Source organism: Pleurodeles waltl, chromosome 3_1, assembly GCF_031143425.1.
Source record: "Pleurodeles waltl isolate 20211129_DDA chromosome 3_1, aPleWal1.hap1.20221129, whole genome shotgun sequence".
Lineage (NCBI taxonomy): Eukaryota > Metazoa > Chordata > Amphibia > Caudata > Salamandridae > Pleurodeles > Pleurodeles waltl.
In genome coordinates this window covers 1,609,163,227-1,609,190,450 of record NC_090440.1, presented here as the reverse complement: position 1 = coordinate 1,609,190,450, position 27,224 = coordinate 1,609,163,227, and the positions used below count along the sequence as shown (strand labels likewise).

At 44.7% G+C, this 27,224-nt stretch overlaps 1 protein-coding gene across 1 annotated transcript in view; it reads right to left on the bottom strand.

The window, feature by feature from the left end:
- Positions 1-757: 757 nt before the first annotated feature.
- LOC138285386 (sodium channel protein type 2 subunit alpha-like) overlaps positions 758-27,224 on the bottom strand; it is a 745,466-nt gene continuing 718,999 nt past the window's right edge. Inside the window, exon 27 of the mRNA XM_069225255.1 lies at positions 758-4,526. Within this exon, the coding sequence (XP_069081356.1) occupies positions 3,331-4,526 (1,196 nt within the window). The 3' untranslated portion in view covers positions 758-3,330. The remainder of the gene's footprint in view (positions 4,527-27,224) is intronic.

The window sequence follows — 27,224 nt, the reverse complement described above, 5'->3', positions numbered from 1 at the left end:
CTCTGTATCTCTACAGAGCATAACACTGAGAAGTACAGTATGAGTCATCTACAGCTACTGCCGTGTTTAAATATTTCCTGACTTTTGAGTAGTATGAGTGATAGGATAGCTGTACTTTATTAGGATATAATTTATCAAAGGTCAGGGGTCTGGACTTCAAAGGTCTGGATAGGAGTTAGGAACAGCTACGGGCACTCCTCCCCGGAACAAATATTTAATGCGGATGAAGCAATAAAATTAAAGTTTCAGTCTAGTCTGTAGATGAACTTGTTCATGGTAAATAGGAGTAACCAGAAATCTTACCTTTCTTGCTTGACAATCTGAGGTGAGATGTTCCAGAATGGTCAGACTTAGGAACCAGTAATACATTGCTATTTCTGAATCTAACTGTACTATTGTGTCTTACTGTGCCATTATTACTTGATCATAATACATCAATTATTGAAAAAAGATTTCAAGGTTTTTAACACCACTACTTCTATTAGTGATTAAAACAACACTTACAAATTCAAATCTTGATTTTTGTGATGACGCAGAGAAAATCAGTTGTCTTTAAAGTATCGATGTTGTCGGTGCAGATCTGTTGTGCAAGAAATCACTAATGCGGACGCTGTTTGCACTTTAACCAGTAAATATAAATGAAAAAGTACTAAAGCAGCAAATGTCATCCTTTGTTCATTCAGCCCACCCACCTGCAGTGATTCCAGAAAGTAAATGCATAGACCACAGAGGGAAAAACTGCGCTATTAGCCTTCAGTCTTTTTATATTTTTTTAACAAAATGCTACAAATAAAATTACATGATTTTATACAATATTCATATTTTCTTTGAAAATTCTAAACATGTACTTCAAAAGTTGAGCACTTTGTAACATAACTATCCAGTCTGGCTGGTGGCCAAACAGTATCACTTAAATGGTGTAAATGCAAAACAGAAGTTGTTTAATAGTGCAGAACTATTGCTTAAGATGAACAAATTATATGATTTTTCGTTTTTTTTAACTGTAGCAGTGACATATGGCTTCTCAAACTAAAATGCTTCAGACCAGTGGAAGAAGCTTGGTATAGCAGCACGGGTGACATCATCATGCATTTGTGATGACTTTCAAGCTATGTATATTGGTGCAATCTTACCCTTCTAAGTTTGCAAACTCTAATCACTATGTCACATATATAACACAATAAAGACTTTGCCCTTATCCTTGATTATTTGCTCAAACATTCACCATGTGGTGAAATACATATTTACATGAGAGAAGCGATTTCATTGACACAAATGAAGTCAACCCTGCTAAAAGGCGAAGATATCCGAAGAATACTGCGAGATAAAACCGGACAGTATTTGTGAAGGTTATTTTGTTGATATTTGGTCACATAAGAATCCTAGGACAGAGTAACTCTGCGTGTTTTATACAGAAGAGCACTTGGACAAAAACATTGCATCTGTGCCTCTAGAATTTAAGATTGTAGCTTGCGCTGACTGAGTGTACATACACAATTTGTAGCTGTGAAAAAGAAACATGAGCTATTGCAGGCACATTAAGTGAAAAGATCTGTTTGGGCATGGCATAACCTTCATTTTTGACATCTTCTACCCGAAAGCACCACAGCACATGAAAGCCACGTGTTGCTTTTAGTGACTATAGCCTTCATTTACTGAAGTTTGCACAAGTGCTTGCACAACTCTATGCAGTTTGTTGCTGCACACATAAGGTTTTAAAATGAAGTAAATTCATGGTATCTTTTGAGTTGCATTGTGTTACGACAGCACCTATGCAAAACTTGGTATGGGCGAAATTTCCTTTATGCATGTGTATTCTTGTGTAATTTCAGATTGCACTTGTTACGTGAAATTCCTGAAACTGCACTATTATGTCATTTCACATAATTATGCAGTGTTCAAGGCTAAAGTTTTAGGGGCATATTTACAAGCCCGTGTGCTGCCGGTGCATCACTTTTTGTGGTGCACTGGCGGCGCATAGTGCAGGCCCATATCTACAAGGCCACGCAAAGCCACTTTGCGTGGCTTTTCATGGTCTTGCAGATATGGGGTAAGGCAACGCTCCAGCTTGCGCTGCGTTGCCTTACACTGCGTCAGGGAGGCATACCATCGGCGTTGCGGTGGGTATTCCCATACAACACCCATTGGTATGAGACATTCCCAGATTTACAAGAATCAGTAAGCCTGGGCATGCATCAAAACTGTATGTCTTCCAGCGCAGGAGCAACAAGGAGAAATATCTTGATTTCTCCTCTTTGTGTCCTCTTTCTATGTTCCTCTTTCTATGTGTGCTGCAATCTGCAGCACACATAGAAAGAGGAAAATGCCTCCCAGGATTGTTTTTGTGCAAGGGTGCCTGCGTTGGTGTTAGACAGCAATTTGTGCACCAGCACAGGGGGAAAGGACAGAAATGCACTGTATCTTGTAAATAGGGTGCATTTCTGCCCTTTCCAGGTGGCACGGGGCAGTGCAGCAAGGTTACTTAATGTGCTGCCCTGCACCACCGGGCATGTAAATATGCCTCTTATGTCAGTGGTTGGCAACAATGGAATAGCCTGCTGATTACAGTGATTGTGTTTTTGTTTGTTTGTTTAGCACAAAATGCAGACTTTTTATTGCACCTAAAATATAGCATCAAATGTCGCTTTTGCGTTTCATACAATTATGTGTGATCTTGCATAATTTGTCAAAAATTTCACATAATTATGCAAATGCAAAGTATGCCAATTTCATACACCGTTAGGCAAAACTTCAGTACATGGAGGCCTTTGCTTTGTACCCACCATGCCTGTCGCCATGAATGCACCATGACATTTAGCAAATTACTTTAGCGCATACCCAACAGAAAAGTAAAGTTCTGTTCCCCGTACATTTAAAGCATTAAGTAGTCGCTTTTACCAACATAAAATCCAGTTACAAAAATAGTTACGTCTAATAAAAAAAGAGTTTAAACTGAATGTTTCTTCAGACACGGATTTTTTGCCTCTTTAAAAGCATCAAAATATATAATAACGCAAGCAGTGGATATACTAATCACGCTCAACAGCTTAATGCACAGACAGGTATAGATGTGTGTCATTTCTGTTCTCTCCACAGGCTCAGTAGTTGACTCTAGACTCTTGAGCCATGTAAGCTGGGAGGGGAAACAGTAATCTCCAGCCAAGGTGATTTTCCTGTTTTACAGATAAGGTCCCTTGACCAATGACCTCTGTCTATTTATAGGCACTGACCATAACTATGCAATGAGAGAAGTCATTGTAACATACGCAGGTTGCTTTCAAAGGCTGTAAACAATGTGCCACTCAAAATGAAAGGTTTTGTGGTTACAACTCATTTTTTTCTTTCCCTGGCATCTTTGCTTTTGTCTTCTTGTTCTCCTTTATCTTTTTCACATTTCTCTTTCTCTGACTTGGCTATGCTGTCATACGAAGGTGGGGAAACGGTACTAGTAGAAATATCTGATTTGTCTGTTGTTGAATGTTCATTATATTTATCAAAACCAATCCGTTCTTTGACGACTACTAAGTTTGTGCGTCTTTTCTCTTTTTGAATTGCACATAAGGCTTCTTTTCTTATTTTTCGTTGATGGTACCGTCTGTAACATCGCTGAATAGAAATGGCAGAGAGTTCCTCTTGCTTCCGTCGTAAAGTGGTAGTTATTGGTTCATACGGAACTTTTGATGGATTTGACGCCATAAAACGTTCTTCCATTGGTAGGCGAAGAGCATCCATTTCATCACCTTCACCCAAAACACGCTTTGTAAAAGCAAATAAGATGTCAAGACAGTGAATTCTATCACCGCTTACCATAGGCAAGTCCATCGCTACGAGCTGGGCTTTGTTGGGTTTGGCAACGCGAAGAGGAGGATCTAGTGCATCTGCAAAATCAGACAGTTTACTGAATTCTATGAACTGAGTTGCACCCGGATCAAACTTCTCCCAGACCTCATAGAACCTTTCAAAGTCATCTTCGCCCAGTGGTTCGGCGCTTTCTTCAGTGGCAACACTGAAATTCTCCAAAATAACAGCAATGTACATGTTTACCACTATCAGAAAGGAAATGATGATGTAACTGACGAAAAAGAAAATTCCAACCGATGGATGCCCACAATCTCCTCGGGCCGTGCTGCTTCCTGGGTGAAGTATGTTTGGGTCACAGTCTGGTGGCCCACTGTTCAGAATCGGTGCTAGCAAGCCATCCCAGCCAGCTGAAGTAGTGATCTCAAACAGGCAAAGCATACTATTACCGAAAGTTTCAAAGTTGAACATGTCATCAATTCCACCTTCTCTCTTAACATAGGCAAAGTTAGACATTCCAAATATGGCATAGATGAACATCACAAGGAAAAGCAAAAGGCCAATGTTAAACAAAGCAGGAAGGGACATCATCAAGGCAAATAATAGTGTTCGAATTCCCTTTGCACCTTTAATTAGTCGCAATATTCGTCCAATTCTTGCTAATCGTATAACTCTGAATAGGGTAGGGGACACAAAATATTTTTCAATCATGTCAGCTAGAAACATACCTGCAAGATAAAGGAAGATCATATCATTAGCACAAACAATGTATGTACTGTTACTTTAATAACAAATATTATCTTTTAATTATTGATACTGACTATTAAGACATATACTTTGCTAATGCATAATTAATTAATATGTAATTAACAAAGACTTAACTTAATGAATAACATATTTTGTTAAAATGTTAACATTAGAGAACTTTCCTATGTACACATCAAAAATAACAATGAGGGCCTTTGAGGGTTTTACCCTTCAAGCATACTTTACTTATCCTTCACTCTCAGCCATTAACATTTCCTCATACCACTTAGTAATATCTCAAGCATCCTAATGAATGCAGGAAGTGCCTTCAAGCCCCCCTTCATCTTTTACTCATTCCACACTTTCTACCCCTTCTGTGTCACTCAACATCCTCACAGACATCTCCTGCTGAGTCCATTATCAGGGCTGTTTATACTTCATGGGTATCATTCTACCTTATCCTCAACCACTCTTTAAATGCAGGCAAAGTTCCTCTCTGCTTCAAATCGACAGAGTCATTGTGCCCATGTTAAAATAACCCAATGCTGACCCTTCATCCACACAGTCTGTCTTCTTCCATTCTTCTAAAAAAATAAATGCTTAGGTTTAATTATCTTCCTCAATACTCATGATCCGCTTTACACTTTTCGATCGGGATTTAGTGCACTCGATCCAGCCACTGAAAAAACAAACTTGCCCTTGCTATATGCAGCCACCCTTAGTACTGAGCAACAAACTGATTTCCGGATGATATGTCTATCCCATATACTGTGGTTAGGATCCAAGGGACATTTGCCTAAAAGGAACGGGATGGCCTCTCATAACCCCTGGGTGTCTTGCTACATCCTTGGCCACCCCGCGCTCACCAGAGAATCCTCTACTGGTGGGCAGGCCATCGTCATAAGCTGAGGGATTGTTCAGGGAAGATCTGAGGAATGGAGAATCAAAATCAAAATCCCTATTACCTCCTAAACAGAAAACTATACTTTTACTAAGGTAGTGAGGGAATAGTTAAAACAAACAATCGGACACATGAGGCATCAGTATGTGACTCGTCTACATATATCCTTGAATGAACTGGTCTCACAGTTCTGTGACCGGTTCTTGTGGCCATAGGTCAAGGTCCTGCCATCCTTTCTAAAGGATACAAAAGATGTCCTTTGCATCTTAAACAACCTGAGCTTTGATTTAAATACAGATCTCTCATTGGATATTGAAGCGTTATACACAAGTATATTCCAGATACAAACCCATCAGGTCATAGAGAACCTGCTCAAAGACACTGACATAGCCACTATCACACCTACTCAACTTGTATTAGACTGTGCCCTACAGTCATTTTTTGTGTATGATAACACCTTATACTATCAAGTGAAGGGCACTTCAAGTGGAAAGCATCTTCGCCCCAAGTCTGGCATGTCTTTATGTCCACCAATTTTAATTTGATCATATCTACAATGACACAAACCCACACTCGGCCAATATGAGGCTGTGGCGATGATACATCAATGATCTTTTGATTGTTTAGATAGATGACATGGTATTCTGCAATGGACTTCTCTGCACAAGTCAGCATGAGAGACACTTTTTCCTCAATTCACCTGTTGATATGCATAACAACAATGTCAATATACACCATGATATGAGCCAGCACGGCAACAAACTCAGTTTGCTATTGTCGATTCCACCCTGCATGACCTCCCCGTCAACCCCAAGCCAGAAGTACGTGGTCAAGCAGATCCTGCGACCTAGGCCTGAAGCAACTGATTGACATATCACAGGTGGGGTGACACATACCCCATAGACAAACATGCAAAACAGGAAAGACCCAGATCGATTCCCCAGATAGGCAGCAACACCACAAAGAACCTAGGAAGTTGGCCCCCACTAAACACATTTGGCCGGAGAGGTACGCGTTTCCAAAACACCATATAGTTAGATGCTACTTAAGGTTGGGAACACACAGCCAATCACAACACAACACACACACAACACGTAGTAATCACGCGCTCCCCATGCAGGACATCTGGGCATGTCACCTACTGGCCCACACCATGTCCACGCTAGGTCGAGATCCACCTGCACACTTTATCAGAAGGTTGGATTTATGCCTTGTCATTAGGCATGGATTCTTTTTTTTCAAAGAATGTATTCAATCATTTTATTGCACCATAAGGCAATGCATAAAAAGACGCTCAAAAGTCTGTAACTTTGGGAAACAGGCATCAGACCCCTACTCTGTACTGAGCTTTGCTGTCCATTGAGTTTAATTAAACAGACTGCTCTTGCTTTGCCAGGCACCTCTTGTCTTTCATTTATTTAAGATAACTCCACATTAGAACAACACACCAACAACATTGCTAAAAACATCATTACATTTTTAGATCTAAATATCAGGATCACAGACAATAGGGCAGTCATGATGGTTCATGAAAAGTCAACTGATAAAATCAGTCTCCTATTAGATAGCCACCATTCAAATTCCCTGAGGGAAGATCTGGGAAGTTTTTGCACTTCATGCATAATGGCTCTTATATCAACACTTTCAATGGACAAGCAGAAAGACTAATGGACAGATTGAGAGCACACAGATATCCTGCCAAGAAACACGCTCGTAGTAATATCAGTCGCTTCTGGAGACATATTCCAAAGAGCAGGGTGATAGACTTAGATTTGTCACCACATTTACACCTTTTTGCAAGACTGTGAAAAAAATAGTTTCCAAACACTGGAATGCATTCAAGGAAACATGGAATGATTGGCCTTTACCACTTTTTTCTGTCATTTGGAGCACAAGCCTTAGAGACAGGCTACTACACACACGTATTGCATGCAGCAGTACCATAACAAAACCTTCTGGTACTTTATGAGGGGTTACCACCGGTGACGGGTTATTTTCCATGTGGAAACTGTTCAGAATGTACTTTTACCAAGCACTACAAAGAAGTTGATGTAGGCACTGACTGTCCCTGGGTTATCAAACACCATACAAACTGCAACACAGAAAATGCAGTTTACATGATTATATGACCTTGCAATCAAAGATATGTCGGGATGACAACTTGGAAAATCCACTTGACGATTAGTGAGCACTGGTGCACGATCTGGTGTAGGAAACGTGTTACCCAAAGGATCAACAATTACCTTGATAAACAACACACAAAGATATGACCTGGGTAATACTGGAGACAGTTAGCTTTGCCCTTTCACCAACATATCCTCTATACTCTTGGAAAAGTAGCAGCGGTGGGTGTAGAGCCTTAAAACCCATGTATACGGACTGAATGATGAAATACCTTAGTTACACCTAAAGAGTTGAATTTACAGCAAACAACATGTCTTGGCATACCTCCTATGCAGGGAGTACAATGATTCCATGGGTTGTATCTTGGACTCTTTCCTCTAACGTGTCTGAAGGACCTTTTTATCAGGATTCCAGTGAATGAAAGTGTGGAGGGGGTGGCAAGCTAGATACATCATGTTGAACGATGCCAGTATTGGCTACGTTTACCTATCTAGACAGGAAGACCTTTCCCCTTTAACTATGTGTAAACAAATCCTGATTGGGTCTTTCAGTGCCAGAGGCGATGGTGAGACTACATTTACCAGTAGCCTCACCCGTCGCGAAGCGATTGCTTGTGGCATTTTTGATGAACATTGTTAGACTTGACAGCCCTAGTGTGGTCAACCCCCAATATTTTCCCTGCCTCCCTCCACTTTTCGGACACTGTTTTATCTGGTTTTAGGACTCTGCTCACTTTACTGCTGCTAATCAGTGCTAAAGTGCATATGCTCTCTCCTATAAACATGGTAACATTGGTTCATTCCCAGTTGCCATAATTGATTTACTTGTCCCTGGTAAAGTGGATAGCCTCTGCCCAGGGCCTGTCAGTCAAATGTTAATAGTGGACCTGCAGCACTGATTGTGCCACCCACATAAGTAGCCCCTTAACCATGTCTCAGGCCTGCTATTGCAAAGCCTGTGTGTGAGGTTCACTGCCACTTCGACTTGGCATTTAAATGTACTTGCCAAGCCTTAAACTCACCTTTTTTCTCATATATGAATGAATTAATAATCTTTATTGTACAGTTAATAAAAACCATTACAAGAGTATGCGGTATGTTGCCTGTATAAAATCAAAATTTTAACATATAAAATGCATAAATATCACAATTCTTACATGAAAATACAGTTTAAAAGGCAGATTTTATCCATGACCTCAGTCTTTATTGGTTCCCCTCCTGATCGCATCGTTCTAATCACTCATTTCCTAAAAATAGAAACATGCTACAGATAGGTTACTTTCCCAGCTTTCATGCAGCCCTCAATCATTTATTGCTTTGTCCAAATAAAGTGCAGTGGGATGCTTACTATTTCTTTGGAGTTCTTTCCACAAAAACTGACACATGTCATTCCTTTTGTTTGTTTTCATTCTGTACCAAGTTTTTGTGCAGGCCCCTTTTCTAGCTATTTTCTGGTTTATTAGCCCAAACTCCTAGCGTATTTGTGCTGGCGATGCATTTGGAGGTAAGCAGAATATCTGTCTATATGATCTTATTGTACTTGTATTTAGACATAGTGCATCGCGCCCTCGCAGTGCAACACTGCCATACGTTAAGCTAGGTTCCAATTTGGCTGATATCACCCTTAATAATGGTTGACTAGGGCCATTCAAGGTTCTTTTTAGGGTTGAGAGGGCTATGCGCGGTGTTAGACCTTTCCTTTTTAACTCCTCCCTATGTTGGGTAAAGCATCCCCGTTCATCAAACCGTACTCCCTGGTAGTGATAGGATTGGACCAACTCCACCTGGTCTCCTTTCATGAACCATCTATGTTTTTTATGTATCCTCTGGCTACATTCCATTACCTTGGGTTTTTCTAAATTTACTGTCAGACCATTTTCCTTCGAGTAGTTTGATAGCCTTCCTAGTAATCTTTGTAGCCCGATCTGTGTTTGGCTTATAAGAACAACATTGTCTGCATATAGCAGATTAGATATAAATATCTGGCCTAGTCTTGGTGCATGTGAGTTTACTACTTTTATTTCTTGTGATAGGTCTGCTAGGAACAGATTAAAAAGATAGGGTGCCAGGACACAGCCTTGCTTTAGTCCTCGAAAGGTATCTATTTTTCTTGACAAGACAGATCTGTCCACTATCGGTATCCTCACCCAACTATCAGTGTACAGGAGCTGAATAGCTTTGAGAAGCCCAATGCTGTGAGCTTACTCCATAACAAATTTTGATTCACAGAGTGGAAGGCTGATTTAAAGTCGACAAAGCAAAGGTACATGGGTAGCTTCTTCAGGGTTTGTTTATCCATTAACAAGGATAATGCTAATATATTAGTTTATGTTCCTACTCCTTGTGTGAATCCAGTTTGATTTAGTGGAACAATCTTTCTATCCATTGCCCATTCTCGTAGTTCACTTAGTAGTAGTCTAGCAAAATACTTTGCTTCTATAGCTTGTAGCGTTATCAACTGATAGTTTTCAGGTGCATCTCTATTACCTTTCTTATATATGGGGTTTCTTATAGAGCCCACCATTAATTTGGCACTATCTGCTGTTGTAGCACACAGTTATAAACTGTAGCTAGTACTGGTATCCATGAATCTATATTTGATGAATACAAAGTTTGAGGAAGCCCATTTGGCCCTGGAGCACCATCCTTCTTGGAATTTAATACTATTTTACTTCTTTGATTCTCCGGGAAGCTGTCTATAATGTTGTCTTTGGTTTCTAAGCCCTCCTTCCTGATGTTCTCAATTATAGGCGTTTCCTCTCTAAGCGCGATTGCTGATGGTTTAAATATTGCATTTAAAAATTGTACCCATGTCTGTTCTACTATGTTGGAATTAACTACTGGTCTTTGTGAGCAATTTATTCCATTTACAGCTTCCAGAACTGCCTTGCATTTTTATGGTTTTGCCAAATATAGCATTTTTGCCCAGAAACCATCATTTCTTTCAATTTTTTCTTCCCAGACCAGTCTTTGCAAACTCGGATTTACTTTACGGAAGGTATGATGTAGATCTCTATTTTGTGGGTCTTTCCTAATTTTCCTTTGCAGTTTGCTCCTTTCTTTTCGTAGCTTCTAAACAGATATGGATAGTTGTATTCTTCCCCATTTTCCCTCCACTAGCCTTTCTCGAGGGCCCTTATGGGGCCTCTTTCCTGCTCCTTTTTCTAATATTCTGTTAAGGAAGTTCCCCCACTGTTTGACTTTATTCCCATATCCTCTTACTATGGTTTCTTTTACTAAACTTTCAGCTATCTCCTTTGCTTGGGTGTTCACTTCACTAGACAATATTAGCCTTCATTAGTTTATTGTAGTATCTTCCCCGGCCCCCAAGGGTACCTGTTGGTGATACTGTATTTGTGTTGAGAGCACAATTCTTTGTTGTCAATGATTGCTACATGATGTTTTTTTTATACTAAAGGATTTTATCCTATCCCAGAGAGTTAGCGTTACCATTGTGTTATCTATTATAGAACATACCGTAGGTGAGTAATAAGTCCACTCCGGTGGGGTATCTGATTGAAATCTCCTATTTAGGGTTCACATACCTAGGGACTCCAAATCCTTTATTAAGGAGTTTGCCCTTTTATCGTATGTTCTTCTCAAGAGGTCCCTGTTCCTTTGGGGGGAATTGACCATACGTAATCTTGTTGGATTACTTGTTCTTAGCACTCAGAAATGTGCATGAAATCCATATTAAAATCTCCTGTTATTATTATGTCTGGTAAATTTGGTTCCTGTAGCACGCCCATTATAACCTCACAAAGTTCAAGTACTATTGTAGACTTTATTTTTTCATTTGGGGGAATATACACATTCATTATATATAAAGGAGTGTTTGTATCTTCTATCCAATTATTCAGTTTTAGTAACAGAATATTATTATTTACCATGGGTACCTGGACTGCTTCTATTCTTATTTCTATAAAAATTGCTAAGCCTCCTTTTGGTCTACTTTGTTGTTTTGTATAAATTGCCGGTCTGTAATGTCCTGCATACCCTACTATATCGAAAGCTTCAATCGCCCATGTTTCCTGGAGGCATATTATTTGGCTTTCTTTTAGCAATGAGGCTAAATCTTTCTTCTGCAACTTGGTTGGGGCTCAGTTGATGTTCCATGAGCTAATGGCTAAAACATCATGCCGTCTATTTGCCTCATTATACCCATTAGTTCATGTCCTACATTTTCTGTGTAGTGCCCCGGTTATCTAACCTACATTTACTAGTTATGCTCTTTCCTTTTCCACTAGGCTTTGTGGTTGTTAACTCTCCTCAGGCTTTTCTATTATTCCTCCAGCGTTTCTAAGAACTGAGTATAATTGACCCCCCCCCATTGTTGGTTGGGTTTTACTATCACAAAAGATTCTGGATACATGTCTTTTGGGGGTAATGATAATTGTATTCCCCAGGCTGCAAAAATAGCTTTTTCTCTCATCACTGATCCACATATAAGTCACCCCTAAGGAAGGCCCTAGGTAACCCATAGGGCAGGGTGCTATGTAGGTAAAAGGCAGGATATATGCCTGTGTGTTTTATATGTCCTGGTAGTAGAAAATTCCTAAGTACGTTTTTCACTACTGTGAGGTCTGCTCTCCTTATGGGTTAACATTAGAAACCCTCATATACTGTTTGAGTGGTCGATTCTGATCAGAAAGGGGTAAATAGGTTATGTTTAGTATTGCCAGAATGGTAATAGAAAGTCCAGCTTTTTGGTGAGGTTGAATGTTATATTAGTATTTTAGAAATGCCACTTTTTGAAAGTGAGCATTTCTCTGCACTTAACATACATATGTACCTTACAGCTCCCTTGTGCATTTCACCCAGGCAACCACAAACACAGGATGCTCAGTCACACCTGCACTCATCTGCATACTAAAAGGGTCTAGAAGGGTGGAGGGGCCTGACACTTACATTTCAAAGGCTAGTGGCCTGCCCTCACACAATGGACTGCCAAATCCCCTACTGGAACTCTGGCAGATGGACCTGTACTGAAAGGGGACCTTGTGCATTCCAAAACCAATTTTTTAAGTCTCCCCCACTTCAAAGGCACTTTTGGGTATATAAACTGAGTCTCTGACCCCACCAGATCAGACGTTTCTGGACCACATCCTGCAGCCTGTCGAGAGGAGCTGCCTGGCTGCTCACCTGGACTGCTTTGCTGTGAAAGACTGCTGCCTTGCTGTTACCCTGCTGCCTTGCTTGCCTCTGACTTTGTTGAGAAGTGCTCTCCAAGGGTTTGGATTGAGCTTGCCTCCTGCTTCTGAAGTCTCAGGGCCAAAAAGAATTCCTCTCTTCAAGGAAACTCCTATTGCGGCGAACATCCATGCACAGCCTGCCAGAAACGACGCACAGCCTGCCTAGCGATGGGAAAATCACTGCAGTGCCAAACTGGAACGAAGGAGCCCGACTTCCCGAGTGGGGTATCGAAGAAGCACCTCCATTGTGACCAGAACTTTGATGCACAGCCATACTGGATGGACGCACAGCTGACGCAGCCCGACTTCTTGGATGAAGAATCAACGCGAGCCTGCTGTGTAACAGAAACTCTTATGCATCACCCACCGGATCGACGCAGCACCTGTGACTTCATCCTGCACGCTCAGGATTTCCATGCATCATCCCTGGGCGTCAAAAGACCCCGCATCGCAGTGAGGATCCAGGACTTCATGCCGGAAATCTACGCATTGCAGCATGGGAAGAAACAGCGCATTGTCTGTGCACGTCAGGAAATCCGATGCACACCTTCCTTTTTCCACACATGCCCTCCCCTGCGGTCTCTGCTCATGTAATTTTGATGCAAATCAGGTACTTTGTGCACACAAGAGACAACTGCTGCTTTTTAGAGAATTAAGACTCTTCTTAAACATTGCAAAAGTGATATTTCAACTTGTGTTTATCAAATCTTGATTGTTTTGACCTTAATTTAATCAGATAAATATCTTATATTTTTCTAAACCTGTGTGGTGTATTTTTTTGGTGTTTTCACTGTGTTATTGCATGATTTGTTGCAAAAATACTTTATGCATTGCCTTCGAAGTTAAGCTTGACTGCTTAGTGCCAAGCTACAAGAGTGTGGACACAGGATCATTTGGATTGGGTGTGACTTACCCTGATTAGGATTGTAGTCCCTACTTGGACAAGGGTGTATACCTCTGCCAACTAGAGATCCCATTTCTAACATTAGTGATCAGCAGTGAGGATAGGACTTGTGTTTGTGCAGTAACTTACAATAGCTACGTGTAAACTACCTACTCACAGTGAAAGGCCAATCAGATTTTTTCCCTTTTTGCTGCATTTTTTCCCTGCTTGATATTTTAATCTAATCCCCGACAACATGTCTCTTGCTGGGTCTCGAGGAGCTGGAGAATTCGACCTAGCCAAGCTGAAGATATACACTGTCAACCAGCTGCAAGGGGATGGGAGTACGTACCCGGGGTGCCTCCGGGAAGGAGGAGTACCAAAGGCACTGAGGGCCTGGGCAGAAGTCCGTTCACAAGAGGATGTTGGCGTGGAGGGGCAATATGATTGCTCCCCAGAGGTTTCGCCAATGGCAGGGGGGGTGACACCCCTGGATTTGGGCCCCTGCTAAACCAGGAAGCAGTGTCTCCAGTCACGGCCTGACCACAAAGGAAAGGAGGGAGGAGAGAATTCCAACTGCAATTCGCAAGGTTAAACATGGAGGCAGAGGAGAGAAAGGCTGCGAGGAAAGCCAATCAAGCTGAGGCTGCAGGTGAGAGAATCTTGGCTGAAAAGAAACTACTTCTGGATCATGAACTGATTCTAAAGGAGCTGGACCTCAAGTCTAGGCAGTCTGAATCCGGCAGTGATGGTGGCAGTATACATACAGGACCTGCTAGAAAAAAAAGGTTTGTTTGTCCAAAGATGTGGTGACAAGTTAGGTGGTGGAAGATGACATTGACAAATGGTTTTCTGCCTATGAAGTTGCACTAAGGGCCCATAGGGTTTCTGAAGACCAATGGGGGGTGGGCTTGTGGAAATATGTACCTGCAATTGGGAGGGACACATTTCTCACACTAGAAGGAAAGGACCAGAACACATACCCGCTCACGAAAGCCATTTTAATTTCCAACTTTGGGCTGACCCCTAAGAAATACCCTCAGATGTTCAGGAACAGCACCAAACTCTCCACACACACTTGGGTAGACTTTTCAGATTTTTCTAGCAAGGCACTGAATGTATGGGTGTGGGGCAATAAAGTAAATGATTATGTGGGGTTGTATAATTTGATCCTGAGAGAGCATATGCTCAGTGTTTGCTTTACAGAGTTGCCCCCGCACTTGATTGACAGTATGCTGACTGATCCGAAGAAGCTTGCTGAGGAGGCGGACCTCTGGGCTAGCACCAGAGTGTCCAAAAAGGTATCTGGGTGGGACACACCCACAAAAGTGGTCAGGATTCCCACCAGAAGAAAGAGGGGGGGAGAAAAACTTAAAAATAAGGAGTTCTCAAAAGGCCCCCAAAATAATTCCCAGGGAGGTAGTGGTAACCAGTCCCAACCTGATTCTGAGAAGAAGCCAGGATTCTTTGACAAGAAGAAAGGGAGGTTTGTACCCCAATGCATAGAGTGCACCAAGTATGGTCACTGCAAGGGCGACTCCAAGTGTCCAAAGAGGGCACAGCCCCCCACTGGAGGGCAGACACCTGGGTAGGCTAGTGTAGTGCTCAGGGAGGAGGTAGTCCCAGATAGTGTTGGGGGACAGATAGAGGCAACCCTAGTGTCCCTGGGAGATGCGGAAATGGTGCCAAAAGCCCACATGCCTGCTAATACTTTCAAGTATAGGCAGTGGTCACCATTGATGAGCAAAGGGTGGAGGCTCTGCCTGACACAGGAGCCAGCATAACTACTGTAAGGGGTCAGCTGGTGTCAACAGAGCAGGTCATCCCCAATACATTCCAAAGGGTCACAGTCACTGACAATCGCGAGAGCCACCTAACGGTATCTCTGGTTCCCTTTGAGTGGGGGGTCCTCTGGTACTCTGAAAGTAGCTGTGAGTCCTGCCATGCCTGTAGATTGTCTGTTAAGCAATGGCCTTGAGCATACTGCCTGGAGGAAGGTAGAGCTAAGGCGCCACCTGGAGATGTTAGATTTGCCTGAGTGGGTCTGCATGACCACAAGGTCCATGGCTGCCCAGGAAGGGAGCCAAGGGCATCCGGAGCCTGGAACAATCGTCCAGACAGCTGCCAAGGAGAGGGGCAAGGGGTGCAGTTTACCGATCCCAGAAGTTCCCACGGTGGTTGACGGGGTCCCTGAGAAGGACGCCCCTGAGCCAACTGGGGAGGATATTGCTGCCCTGGGTAACCTGCCTGAGCTTGCTGGCTGGAAAGTTGCGGATAGGGCAACCAGGGAGGAATTCTGCAAGGTGCAGAAGCAGTGCCCCACCCTTGAGGGTCTGGCGATCAACATATCTGTTGGAAGAATGATCTCCTTTACAGTGAGCCTAAGGTGCCAGAGGCTGGGGCAGCATGTGTGCTGGTGGTCCCCCAGTGCTACTAGGCCTTCCTACTGGTTCTTGCTCACGACATCCCCCTGGGGGAAATTTGGGGCAAGACAAGAGCTTTGCCAGGCTTGTCACCCACTTTTATTGGCCCGAATGTGGGTGGCTCAGATGCTTTCTGTAGGTCCTGCCCAACCTGCCAGACTAGTGGGAAAAGGCTGAAGGCACCCCTGTTCCCACTCCCTGTCATTGGCACCCCCTTTGAAAGGGTGGACACAATGTCATTGGTTCCTTGGACCCCAAAACTGCCCTAGGCAACAGGTTTATCCTGGTTTTGGTGAACCATGCCATCCACTACCCAGAGGCAATTGCTCGGAGGACAGTGACTGCAGCGGTGGTGACCAGAGCTCTAATGGGGATATTTATGTAGGATTCCCCAAAGAGATTGCATGTGACAGAGGCACAAACTTCATGTCTGTGTATATGAAGTGCATGTGGGATGCGTATGGGGTGACCTACCCGTTAACCACCCCTTATCATCCTCAGCACAATGGTCTTGTGGAAAGGTTCAACAAGACCCTGAAAGGTATGATCAGAGGCCTCCCTGAGGCCATGAGGTGTAAGTTGAGCGTCCTCTTGCCATGCCTTCTCTTTGCTTATAGAGAGGTGCCCCAGAAAGGGGTGGGGTTCAGCTCCTTTGAACTTCTCTATGGGTACTCTGTCAGGGGACCTCTAAGCATAGTGAAAGAGGGGTGGGAGAAAGCTCCCAGGAAACCCTCCCAGGATGTGGTCAGTTACATGCTGACCCTCTGCAATCAGATGCAATTTTTCTGGAAGAAGGCCAAGAGCAACCTTGAGGCCAGTCAAGAGGTTTTGAAACAATACTATGACCAGAAGGACACCCTGATAGAGTTTCAACCTGGAGACAAGGTTTGGGTAATGGAGCCAGTAGAGCCTAGGGCTCTCCAGGACCGCTGGGCTGGCCCATTTGAGATGAAGGAGCATAAGGGGGAGGCTAATTACCTAGTGGACCTCAAGTCCCCTAGAAACCCCCTAAGGGTGTTCCATCAGAACCAACTAAAGCCTCATTTTGAAAGGTCTGAGGTAAGCATGCTCCTGGTTACAGATGAGGGTATGGAAGAGGAGAGGGAACTTCTGTGGTATATAACCTGTTGTAAGTTCAAAGTAGAATGTTCTCTTTGCTCTGCTCTGTCCTGATGTCATGGTCTGACATCATATAGAATGTGGAGTGTTGAGGGAGGTTTGAGCAGAGCTGAGAGAAGGGTAGCTGTTTGTCGTGCTGTGGATGAGATGCTCCAATAAAGGACCAAATCAGACATACACTTGGATTTATTTTCTTCTTTTAACAACTTCTCCATGACCTCCTCTCTGCCAAGGAAGGTGACGGGTCAGTGGAGGGTGTCAATTTCTTTGACTCCCTGACCCTAGATCAGAGAGGGGACTGCTACCAATTATTGGAACAGTACTCTTTCCTGTTCTCCTTCACCCCTGGACTCACACACTTGTGTGTCGATGACACTGACACAGGAGGCAGTCCCCCCTGTAAAGAACAACATTTACAGAGTGTCATACAAGGTGAGGGCTGGCAACAAGGAGGAAGTTGCCAAGATGCTGGCTCTTGGGGTGATTGAGAAGTCCAGCACTCCCTAGTCCAGCCCAGTGGTGTTGGTTCTCAAGGCTGCTGCTCCCGGTGCCAAGCCAGAGCTTAGGTTCTGCATGGACTACTGGGTCACAAAGACAGATGCTCACCCCATCCTCCTAGCTGATGAGCTCATAGACAGGCCAGGCGCTGCCAAGTTCCTCAGTACCTTTGATCTCACGTCAGAGTATTGGTAGATCACCTTGATTGAGGGGGCTAAAGAGAGATCTATTTTTTCTACTCCTGAGGGTCGTAACCAGTTCAGAGTAATGCCCTTTGGATTGAAAAATGCCCCTGCTTCCTTCCAACGGTTGATTAATGGGATCCTAGCTGGCAAGGGTGCGTTCTGGCAGCCTATCTAGACGACAAAGCCATCTATACTTCCAGCTGGGAGGACAACCTGCTCCACCTCAAGGAGGTGCTTCAGGCCCTGCAACAGGCAGGCCTGACCATCAAGGCCAGCACGTGCTTGATTGGGCAGGGTTCCGTGGTGGTGGAAAGGTGCAGCCCCTCCAGGCCAAGGTTGAGAATGTCAAGGCCTGGCAACCACCTAGAACCCAGACAGAGGTGAGAGCCTTCTTGGGTCTCACCGAATATTACCGCAGATTCGTTAAGAGCTACGGCACCATACTGGCCCCCTTAACAGAACTCACATCCAAGAAGAAACCTAGGTTGGTGAATTGGACAGAGGCTTGTCAGAAAGCCTTTGAATCCCTGAAGGAAGCCATGTGCACAGCACCCATGCTCAAGGTCCCTGACTACTCCAAAGAATTCATCATGCAGACAGATGCTTCAGAGCATGGCAGAGAAGCAGTTCTAGCACAGCTAAATGAGGAAGGCTTAGACCAACTAGTAGTCTTTATTAGCAGATGACTATTACCACTGGAACAGAGGTGGAGTGGTACTGAACATTTAATGAGGTCTGGGCACTGAAGAAGCTGAGGCTATACCTGTTTGGGACTCACTTATGGGTTCAGCTAGACCACAGGCCCCTCAGATGGGTCATGCAAATGAGGTTTGAAAATCCTAAACTCTTGAGTGGTCCATTTCCCTACAGGGGATGCACTTTACAGTGGAGCATCACCCAGTGACGGAACTTTGATACACAGCCATACTGGATCGAAGCACAGCTGAGCCGGAACAATGCAGCCACACTTCCAGAGTGAAAAATCGATGCAACGCCTTCCATGTGACATAAAGTCTGACGCTTTGCCCACTGGATCGACGCAGCACCTGTGACTTTGTCCTGCACACCCAGGATTTCCACGCATTGTCCCTGGATGTCAAAAGAGTACAGATCCAAGACTGCACGCTGGAAATTGACGCATAGCCCGTACAGCATGGGAAGAAACAACTCATCGTCTGTGCTATGCCAGAAAATCCAATGCACACCTTCCTTTTTCCATGCATCCTCTCCTCTGCAGTCTCTGTGTGTGTAATCTTTATGCAAATTAGGTACTTTGTGCACACAAAAGACAATTGCTGATTTTGAAAGACTTACAACTCTTCTTAAAAATTGCAAAAGTGATATTTCAACTTGTGCTTATCAAATCTTGAGCATTTAACATTACGTTATTCAGATAATTATTTTATATTTTTCTAAACCTGTGTAGTGTTTTCACTGTGTTATTGCATGATTTTGTTCAAAACTACTTTACACATTGCCTTCTAAGTTAAGCCTGACTGCTCAGTGCCAAGCTACCAGAGGGTGGGCACAGGATAATGTGGATTGTGTGTGACTTACCCTGACTAGGATTGTGGTCCCTACTTGGGCAAGGGTGTATACCTCTAACAACTAGAGACCCCATTTCTAACAAACATCCAATGGTATTGAAAGAACTATGTCAGGGTGCCATACAAACCTTTTGTTGCATTATCTGATTTTGGATGTGCCAACAGGTAATCCTGCTATGCAACCCTGAACAGAGGGTATTCCATGGTTCCTAATGGTAGCAGCTGGGGGAGTACATTCCTGATCATGCTTACCAATATGCGACTGCCACAACACTAAGCGCGCTTCATGCAGCAATTGCTTGGGTAATTTGTTTGGTGAACATTCGATGACATTGAAAAAACCATGTCAGGGTGCCATGCCAACTTTTTGGTGCTTTATCTGGTTTTAACTGCACCAACAGGGAATCCTATTCAGTGGTTCCTAATAGTAGCGACTGGGAGCAGTTGGAGGACTACATTCCCCAGCATGCTTACTGCTATGCGATCATTGCGTCACTAAGCACGCATCACTAACACACAAATACTTGAGCTGCTCCTCCAGGGGGCAGCATTGGGAGGAGATTGGAGAAACAAATTTAGGTGCAGCCGTGTGGGAAACCTTTGACAAAGTAAGTCATTCCGCCTTATTGAGCCAATTGGGTGGATTTAACACGTCCTCAGGGTACAATGCTCCCCTCTCTTCTTGCTACTTCTTGTGGTGTGAATGTCCTGTAGTTAGGGTAAGAGATGGATTTAGTAACCTTGCATGTGTGCAGATTTCACCAAGTCACTCCTCCACTAAGCATTCAACATATGTTTTGAGAATGGGTCTACCCATGCATGAATTTTATTAAGCTAGCTGTATGATCACATGAGTGGCACAGCTTGAGGTCAGCACATGACAGCGGGGCCTTGGATTTTAACAGATACATTCCAGCTACTATTTACCAATGTCTGTTTTATATTAATTTGGTATATTTGGTTTGTCTTCTGTTATAGTGTTGGTGTGTATAACTGTATATACATGTTTTTTTCTATTTAGGACCCCTATACTAAAAGAGAACAATACCTTTTTGGTGCAACCACTATTTAGCAACATGTATTGTATATATGCATATGCACTGATTGAGTGTATGAGCATAAAGACAGAGATTAAAATAGGGATAAGGAGGGTTTTAGTCCCGAGGAAAGCCCCAGACCATGGATGGGGCCTTTCAGGGCTGAAAAATATTGACCTATGTAGACATGAGTCACATAGTAAAGCCTCATGTGTCCTGTTGTTTGTTTTAACCACCCCTTCACTACCTCCTTAATAAAAGTATAGTTTTCTGCTTAGGCAGGTGATAGGGATTTTTATTTGAATTATCCACCCCCTGGATCTTCCCTGAATAATCAATCAGCTTATAATGAGGCCCCGTCTGCCCCTAAAGGATTCTCTGGCGAGAGTGGGAGGGACCAGGATGAAACATGACACCCAGAGGGCTCTTTTTTAGGCAAACACCCCTTGGGTCATAACCATAGTACCTGGGATAGAGGTATCATCTGGAATAGAGTAGTTACTCAGTACTAAGGGTGTTTGGCTCTCAAAATGGAGAGCATATAGCAAGGGCATGTTTATTTTTTCAGTGTGTGGATATTGAAAGGGAGAGAACAAACATGTTCCTTTACTCAACATATCTCTCCTTCCCTTAGTTCTTTATGTTAAGGGCAGTGCGCTTCATAGTATCATAACCAGCTTCAGAACCTCTGCTCACCCAGACCACGTCTCTGCACCATGCAATAATTTCAATAACCACACCTTGCTTTCCATTCTAACCAATTTTGAGATCAAAGTATTTGCTCAAAACTTGTTACTCTAAACAGTCCTTTTCAGACTCGTGGTGTACCTCATTCACCCTGGTATATCACTACCAGTAAGTACTCCTCAATTTTCAGCCCCAGGCACACTCAACTTCTCCCTTTAGACCCCATATTGTGGCAATCATCTTTTGGCTTCTCATAACATCTCTAAGTGGATGATTTCCAAATCTTTCTACCATTTCCTGCTTTCACTCCTTATTTTCAAGACACACATCTTTGAATGCCTTACATCCTGCCAGTGCTGGATGTCAGTTCACTATCTTATGGTATACTCGCCCATATCAGAAATAAAGTGTTTTCTGGCCTCCCAATCACTTGTCTCACTCCCATACCCTATTCATTTCCCAGGACAGCCTTACTCCGGCATCCTTGGCAGCAAACCCAGGCTACCTTTCAATGAGAATAGAAACATTCATAATGAACATGTCCAGAGAAGCCAGCTTTCAATAATTGAATATACAGAAAATAGATAGATAGGCTCAACCATTCCCTGTCATACAGCTGAGACAAGGGTTTCCTCACTAGTTTTTTGCAAACTTGACCGCCTAATCCAGCATACAGCACATAGTCTCCTTCTCGATTACCTTTTCTGTTTTTTACATATTTTGATGCCTTACAAATTTCACTATATATTTTTGCCAGGTGAGATGATTATGGTTCAAGATTTTGTTGAACCATAGTATTCAAATGTATTCAAATGACTCATGTTGTATTGCGTACCTAAAAATATTCTGCACAATAAACTACATGACACATTATAAAAGTATCAAGCATCATTTACTAAATTGTTTGGCCTATGTTTCTACACATGTATTCAGATATGTACATTTAATCATATTTTCAGCTTGGACCCATCCCTTCTGACTTGCAAGAGGGGTTGGAGCATCATAAGTTATGTCAAGGTAATAGTAACGCAGATGATAATAACTGCATTCATACTTTTAAGGGGGTATCCTTTGCATGTTGAAGGTTCACACATACACTTTACATGAATGAATGTGTAGTAGCACTTAATGATTTCACCTTAAACAACACTAAGGCCCTCATTACAACCCTGGCGGTAAATGCCGCTTACCGCAGCGCAGAAGACCGCCAACATACCACTGCGTCCATGGAATTCCGCTACACGTATTACCACCCTCAGCCCGGAATCGGCCACAATACAGACACCCACACAAGTCCGCCACACCAAAGGTCAGTGATAAACTGGCGATAACAAAACCGACACCGTCACGCCAATAAGAATACGCCAACACTATCACGACCCACGGAGCAACACTGCCGTCTTTCAACTGCGGTAATCCATTGGCGGTACACACCGCCGCACTCAAAATACACACACATATACAAAACACAACCACATTGGACAATTCGAAATACACACACCACATACACATACACACACCACACCCACACACCCAATCCAATATAAAGCACACACCCACATTACCCACAAACCCTTACTACCAGAAATTTGAAAGCAGGCCAGAGAGAGACACTACCTAAAACAACACTAGCATCCACAGGCACACAACATCATCACTTACACAATATCCACGCACCTCAAACAACACACACCAACACACACCCTCACACATCACAACAGACACCACCTCACACATCACCCACACCACATCATGGCACCTCAACGACACCCCAGGTTTTCTGAGGAGGAGCTCAGGGTCATGGTGGAGGAAATCTTCTGGGTAGAGCCACAGCTATTCGGATCATAGGTGCAGCAGACCTCCATTGCTAGGAAGATGGAGCTATGGTGCAGAATTGTGGGCAGGGTCAACGCAGTGGGACAGCATCCAAGAACACGAGATGACATCAGAAAGTGGTGGAACGACCTACCGGGGAAGATGCGTTCCGTGGTCCCCAGACACAGGATTGCTGTAGAGAGGACTGGCAGTGGACCCCCACCTCCTCCCCCCCAACTAACAACATGGGAGGAGCAAGTCTTAGCAATACTGCATCCTGAGGGCCTCGCAGGATTAGCAGGAAGACTGGTATGGTAAGGCAAATCTTTACTACCTTATCCCCCCACCCCACCTGCATGCCATCACATACTCCCACCCTTACCCTCACATCCTTCACCCCAACAACCCAAGGATACCCCACCAACACAACCCACACATCCCAAAAACAAGCCCTGCATAACACCAATGCATGGACACCCATCACCCAAGTATGTCCACTACAGAGACTCACTCATGCCCCAAAATCACCAATCACACAAGGACCAAGCCAATAATACAAGCACTGGAGTAGAGGGTCAACCACCCATTGCACACAATGGCACACACAGATACAATAAATATGCATTTACACCCCAACAGCACCCCTACCCAACGTCACTGGACAGGAGGTGCCAGACATATCTAGCCCCCCACAGAAGAGGCCCACAGTGACGACAGCAGCTCTGCACGCCTGGATCAAGATGACCAGCCCGGCCCATCAGGGACCTTGGGACAGTCGGTTCCGCTGACACTGTCACAAGCCATCACAGAGCCCCCCCCCTTCAGGAAACACCAGCACAGCACCCACCCAGCGGGCCCGTCCCTCTGTCCCCAGGACACGTCAATCAGCAGTGTGTCCACCACTGCAGGGAACCCAGGCAAACCAACCAACCCAAGGAAATCAGGGACCTGGGGCAGTGGCAGTGGCACACGGTTCAGGGGACAGAGGCACAGGATAACAGGGAAACTGGGAGGACTGCTGTGCGACAGGGGGAGGACAGGCCCAGGGAACCAACTCTCCATGAGGCACTCTCCAACATCATGGGAGCTTACCATCATTCCCAGGAGACGATGGCAACATTACTGGCCAAGTTTCAGGAGATCCAGCGGCTGAGGGAGGACTTGAAGTCCATTAACACCACTCTTATCACCATTGCAGGTTTGCTGGCAGACCTTGTCAACATCAGGAGGGACACAGTGGTACAACAAGGGGCCCCTGACACTAGCCTGGACGATGAATAGCCCTCCACCTCTGCCGCGGCTAGTGGACAGGAGGCACCGCCACAGGAACAACAGGACACCAGCATCCCACCCCCTGCAGATGGAGAACCACCCTGCAAACGGTCCCTGAGACCCCGTAACAAGACATGGAACATTGCCAAGACCCCCGCCAGGAAATGAGACCCCCCTGAATGTCACACTTCTGTCCCACTATGTCACCCTGTCCATCCTTAAACTGCCATTGCTCCACTTCCTATGCCCCTTTGGACAATGCACCTGTGAAACAAATAGACTGGACTCTGCCATGGACATTCCTCCACCATCCCCCAGCCCATTTTACAACCCCCTCCACTTATTAGCACAGGAATAAACACACTTCAATCACAAAACAATCTGGAGTCAGTCTGTGCTTTCACAAATGTGTAATTGCAATAACTATGGAATATAGCAATGTCAATGTACTTGTTCACATACCAATGTAAGACAGCTGTAGGTCAGCAGTAAACATAGCAGAGGGCACAAAGTGGGACCCAGATCTGTGAAATGGAAAGTCAAAGTGACAAGTCAAGGTCCATACACTAAATGAAAATGACAGACTTATGCTAGTTTCAACAATAGAATGAGATGTGGGAAGCAGTGGCATCTTCTTATCTGTGTCTCACTGGAAGTATTGCATGATGATGTTGTTTTGGTTGTCGATATCCTCTTCTTCTGCCTCCTCTTCTTCACTGTCCACAGGCTCCACAGCTGCAACAAGACCACCATCTGGCCAATCCTCCTGCAGAAAAGGCACCTGGCATCGCAAAGCCAGGCTGTGCAGCATACAGCAGGCCACAATAATCTGGCACACCTTCTTTGGTGAGTAGTATAGGGGGCCACCTGTCAGATGGAGGCACTGGAATCTGGCCTTCAGGAGGCCGAAGGTGCATTTGATCACCCTCCTAGTTCGCTTATGTGCCTCAGTGTAGCGTTCCTTTGCCCTTTTTCCTGGGATTCCTCACTGGGGTCAGTAGTCATGACAGGTTGGGGTAACCAGAGTCACCTGCAAATGTCGAGGGACAACTGTTAGACACACACTAACCCTTAGGGACAGCCCCATACCCAGCCAGCAAATGAAACTGTGTGGGGACTTTAGGCTCACCCATTAGCCACACGGTGCCTTTGGTGTTGCCCCATCACATAAGGGATGCTACTATTCCTCAAAATATAAGCGTCATGGACTGAGACAGGATACTTGGCATTCACATGGGAGATGTACTGGTCTGCCAAACACACCATCTACACATTCATAGAATGGTAGCTCTTCCAGTTTCTGTTCACCTGTTCATTCCTGCGGGGGGGTACAAATGCCACATGTGTACCATCAATAGCACAAATGATGTTGGGGATATGTCCCAGGGCATAAAAGTCACCTTTCACTGTGGGCAAAACCTCCACCTGAGGGAACACAATGTAACTGCTGTTTCAGCAGGGCAGACAACACTCTGGACAACACATTAGAGAACATTGGCTGGAACATCCCTTATGCCATGGCCACTGTTGTTTGAAAAGACCCACTGTCCAGGAAATGGAGTACAGACAGGACCTGCACTAGAGGGGGAATTCCTGTGGGATGGCGGATAGCTGACATCAGGTCCGGCTCCAACTGGGCACACAGTTTCTGGATTGTTGCACGATCAAGTCTGTAGGTGACTAGGATGTGTCTCTCTTCCATTGTCGACAGGTCCACCAGGGCTCTGTACACCGGAGGATGCCGCCATCTCATCACCTGCCCCAGCAGACGTGCCCTATGGAGGAGAACATCGAGCAGATCCAACACTAAGGTAGCACAATGTGTTATTTGCAGAAACGTTATTATTCTGCAATCTGCCGGTATCTGTCTATATTCCAGGCCTAGATAGGTGTGACGCAGTTAACATCCATCCCATGTGGACTCCTGAAATGGCGGCTGCCTGACCTGTAAGGTGGGACAAGGGGATATGAGTTAACTGCGCTGGCGTTCTACACCGTTGCAGTGGGCGGTCGAAGACCGCAGCACAATTCTGCATTGGTTAACATTGGGCCCTATGGGTCCCAGGAGCCAATGACGATGTACGCCGGCGGTGAGGGTACGTGTTGGCGGTGACTGTACACACCGCTGCGGACATGACCGCCATTTTCTGTCTGTTCACTCACTTGATACCTGACCTTCAACAGGAAAGGACCTAAACTGCAAGTGCTGCTATGACCTGTGTCTGGAAGCGACTATGGCTCATGTGTCTGGGGAAGGGGCCCCTGCCTTCACTTCGGAGGAGTTGGAGAAACTAATGGATGGGGTCCTCCCCCAGTACATGCAACTGTACAGTCCTCCAGACAAACAGTTGAGTACACTATGAGCATGCTGAATGGGCAATGCCTGTTTTGAGTGGTGTGGATGGAAGATACATGGGGGGGCTGAGGCCTGCATGTGCGGATGGGGAGTGTATGTGCGTCAGGGCAAGGGTGGGAACTGCGGGGTAATGAGTATGACGGTCCTGACGGGTAAGTAATTTCTTTTCCCCCTGTACCATTCCTCTAGGTCAGCGCCCACCAGAAGAAGGGTATTTGGCATGCCATCGCCAACGACGTTCGGACCCTGGGGTTCTACCACAGACGCAGCACCCACTGCCGGAAATGATTGGAGGACCTGAGCAGTTGGAGCAGGAAGACGGCGGAGGCCCAGCTGGGGATGGCCTCCCAACGTGGGAGGGGTGCCCGTCGCACCATGACCCCCCTGATGTTCCGGATCCTGGCAGTGGCGTATCCGGAGATGGATGGGCGCTTGAGGGCATCACAACAGCCACAAAGGGGTGAGTACACTCTCATTCAGCTGATTCTGTGCGCATTACGAGGTGTCTGGGTGGGGGAGGTGGACAGTGGGTTCCCCTAGGCCAGGGCGAACTTGGTAGGCAAGGTCCCTTGTGAGGGAGGGCATGTGGCACCCGAATCCCACCAGTGGTAATAGCCATCAATACCTAGTCAGGCTCCTGT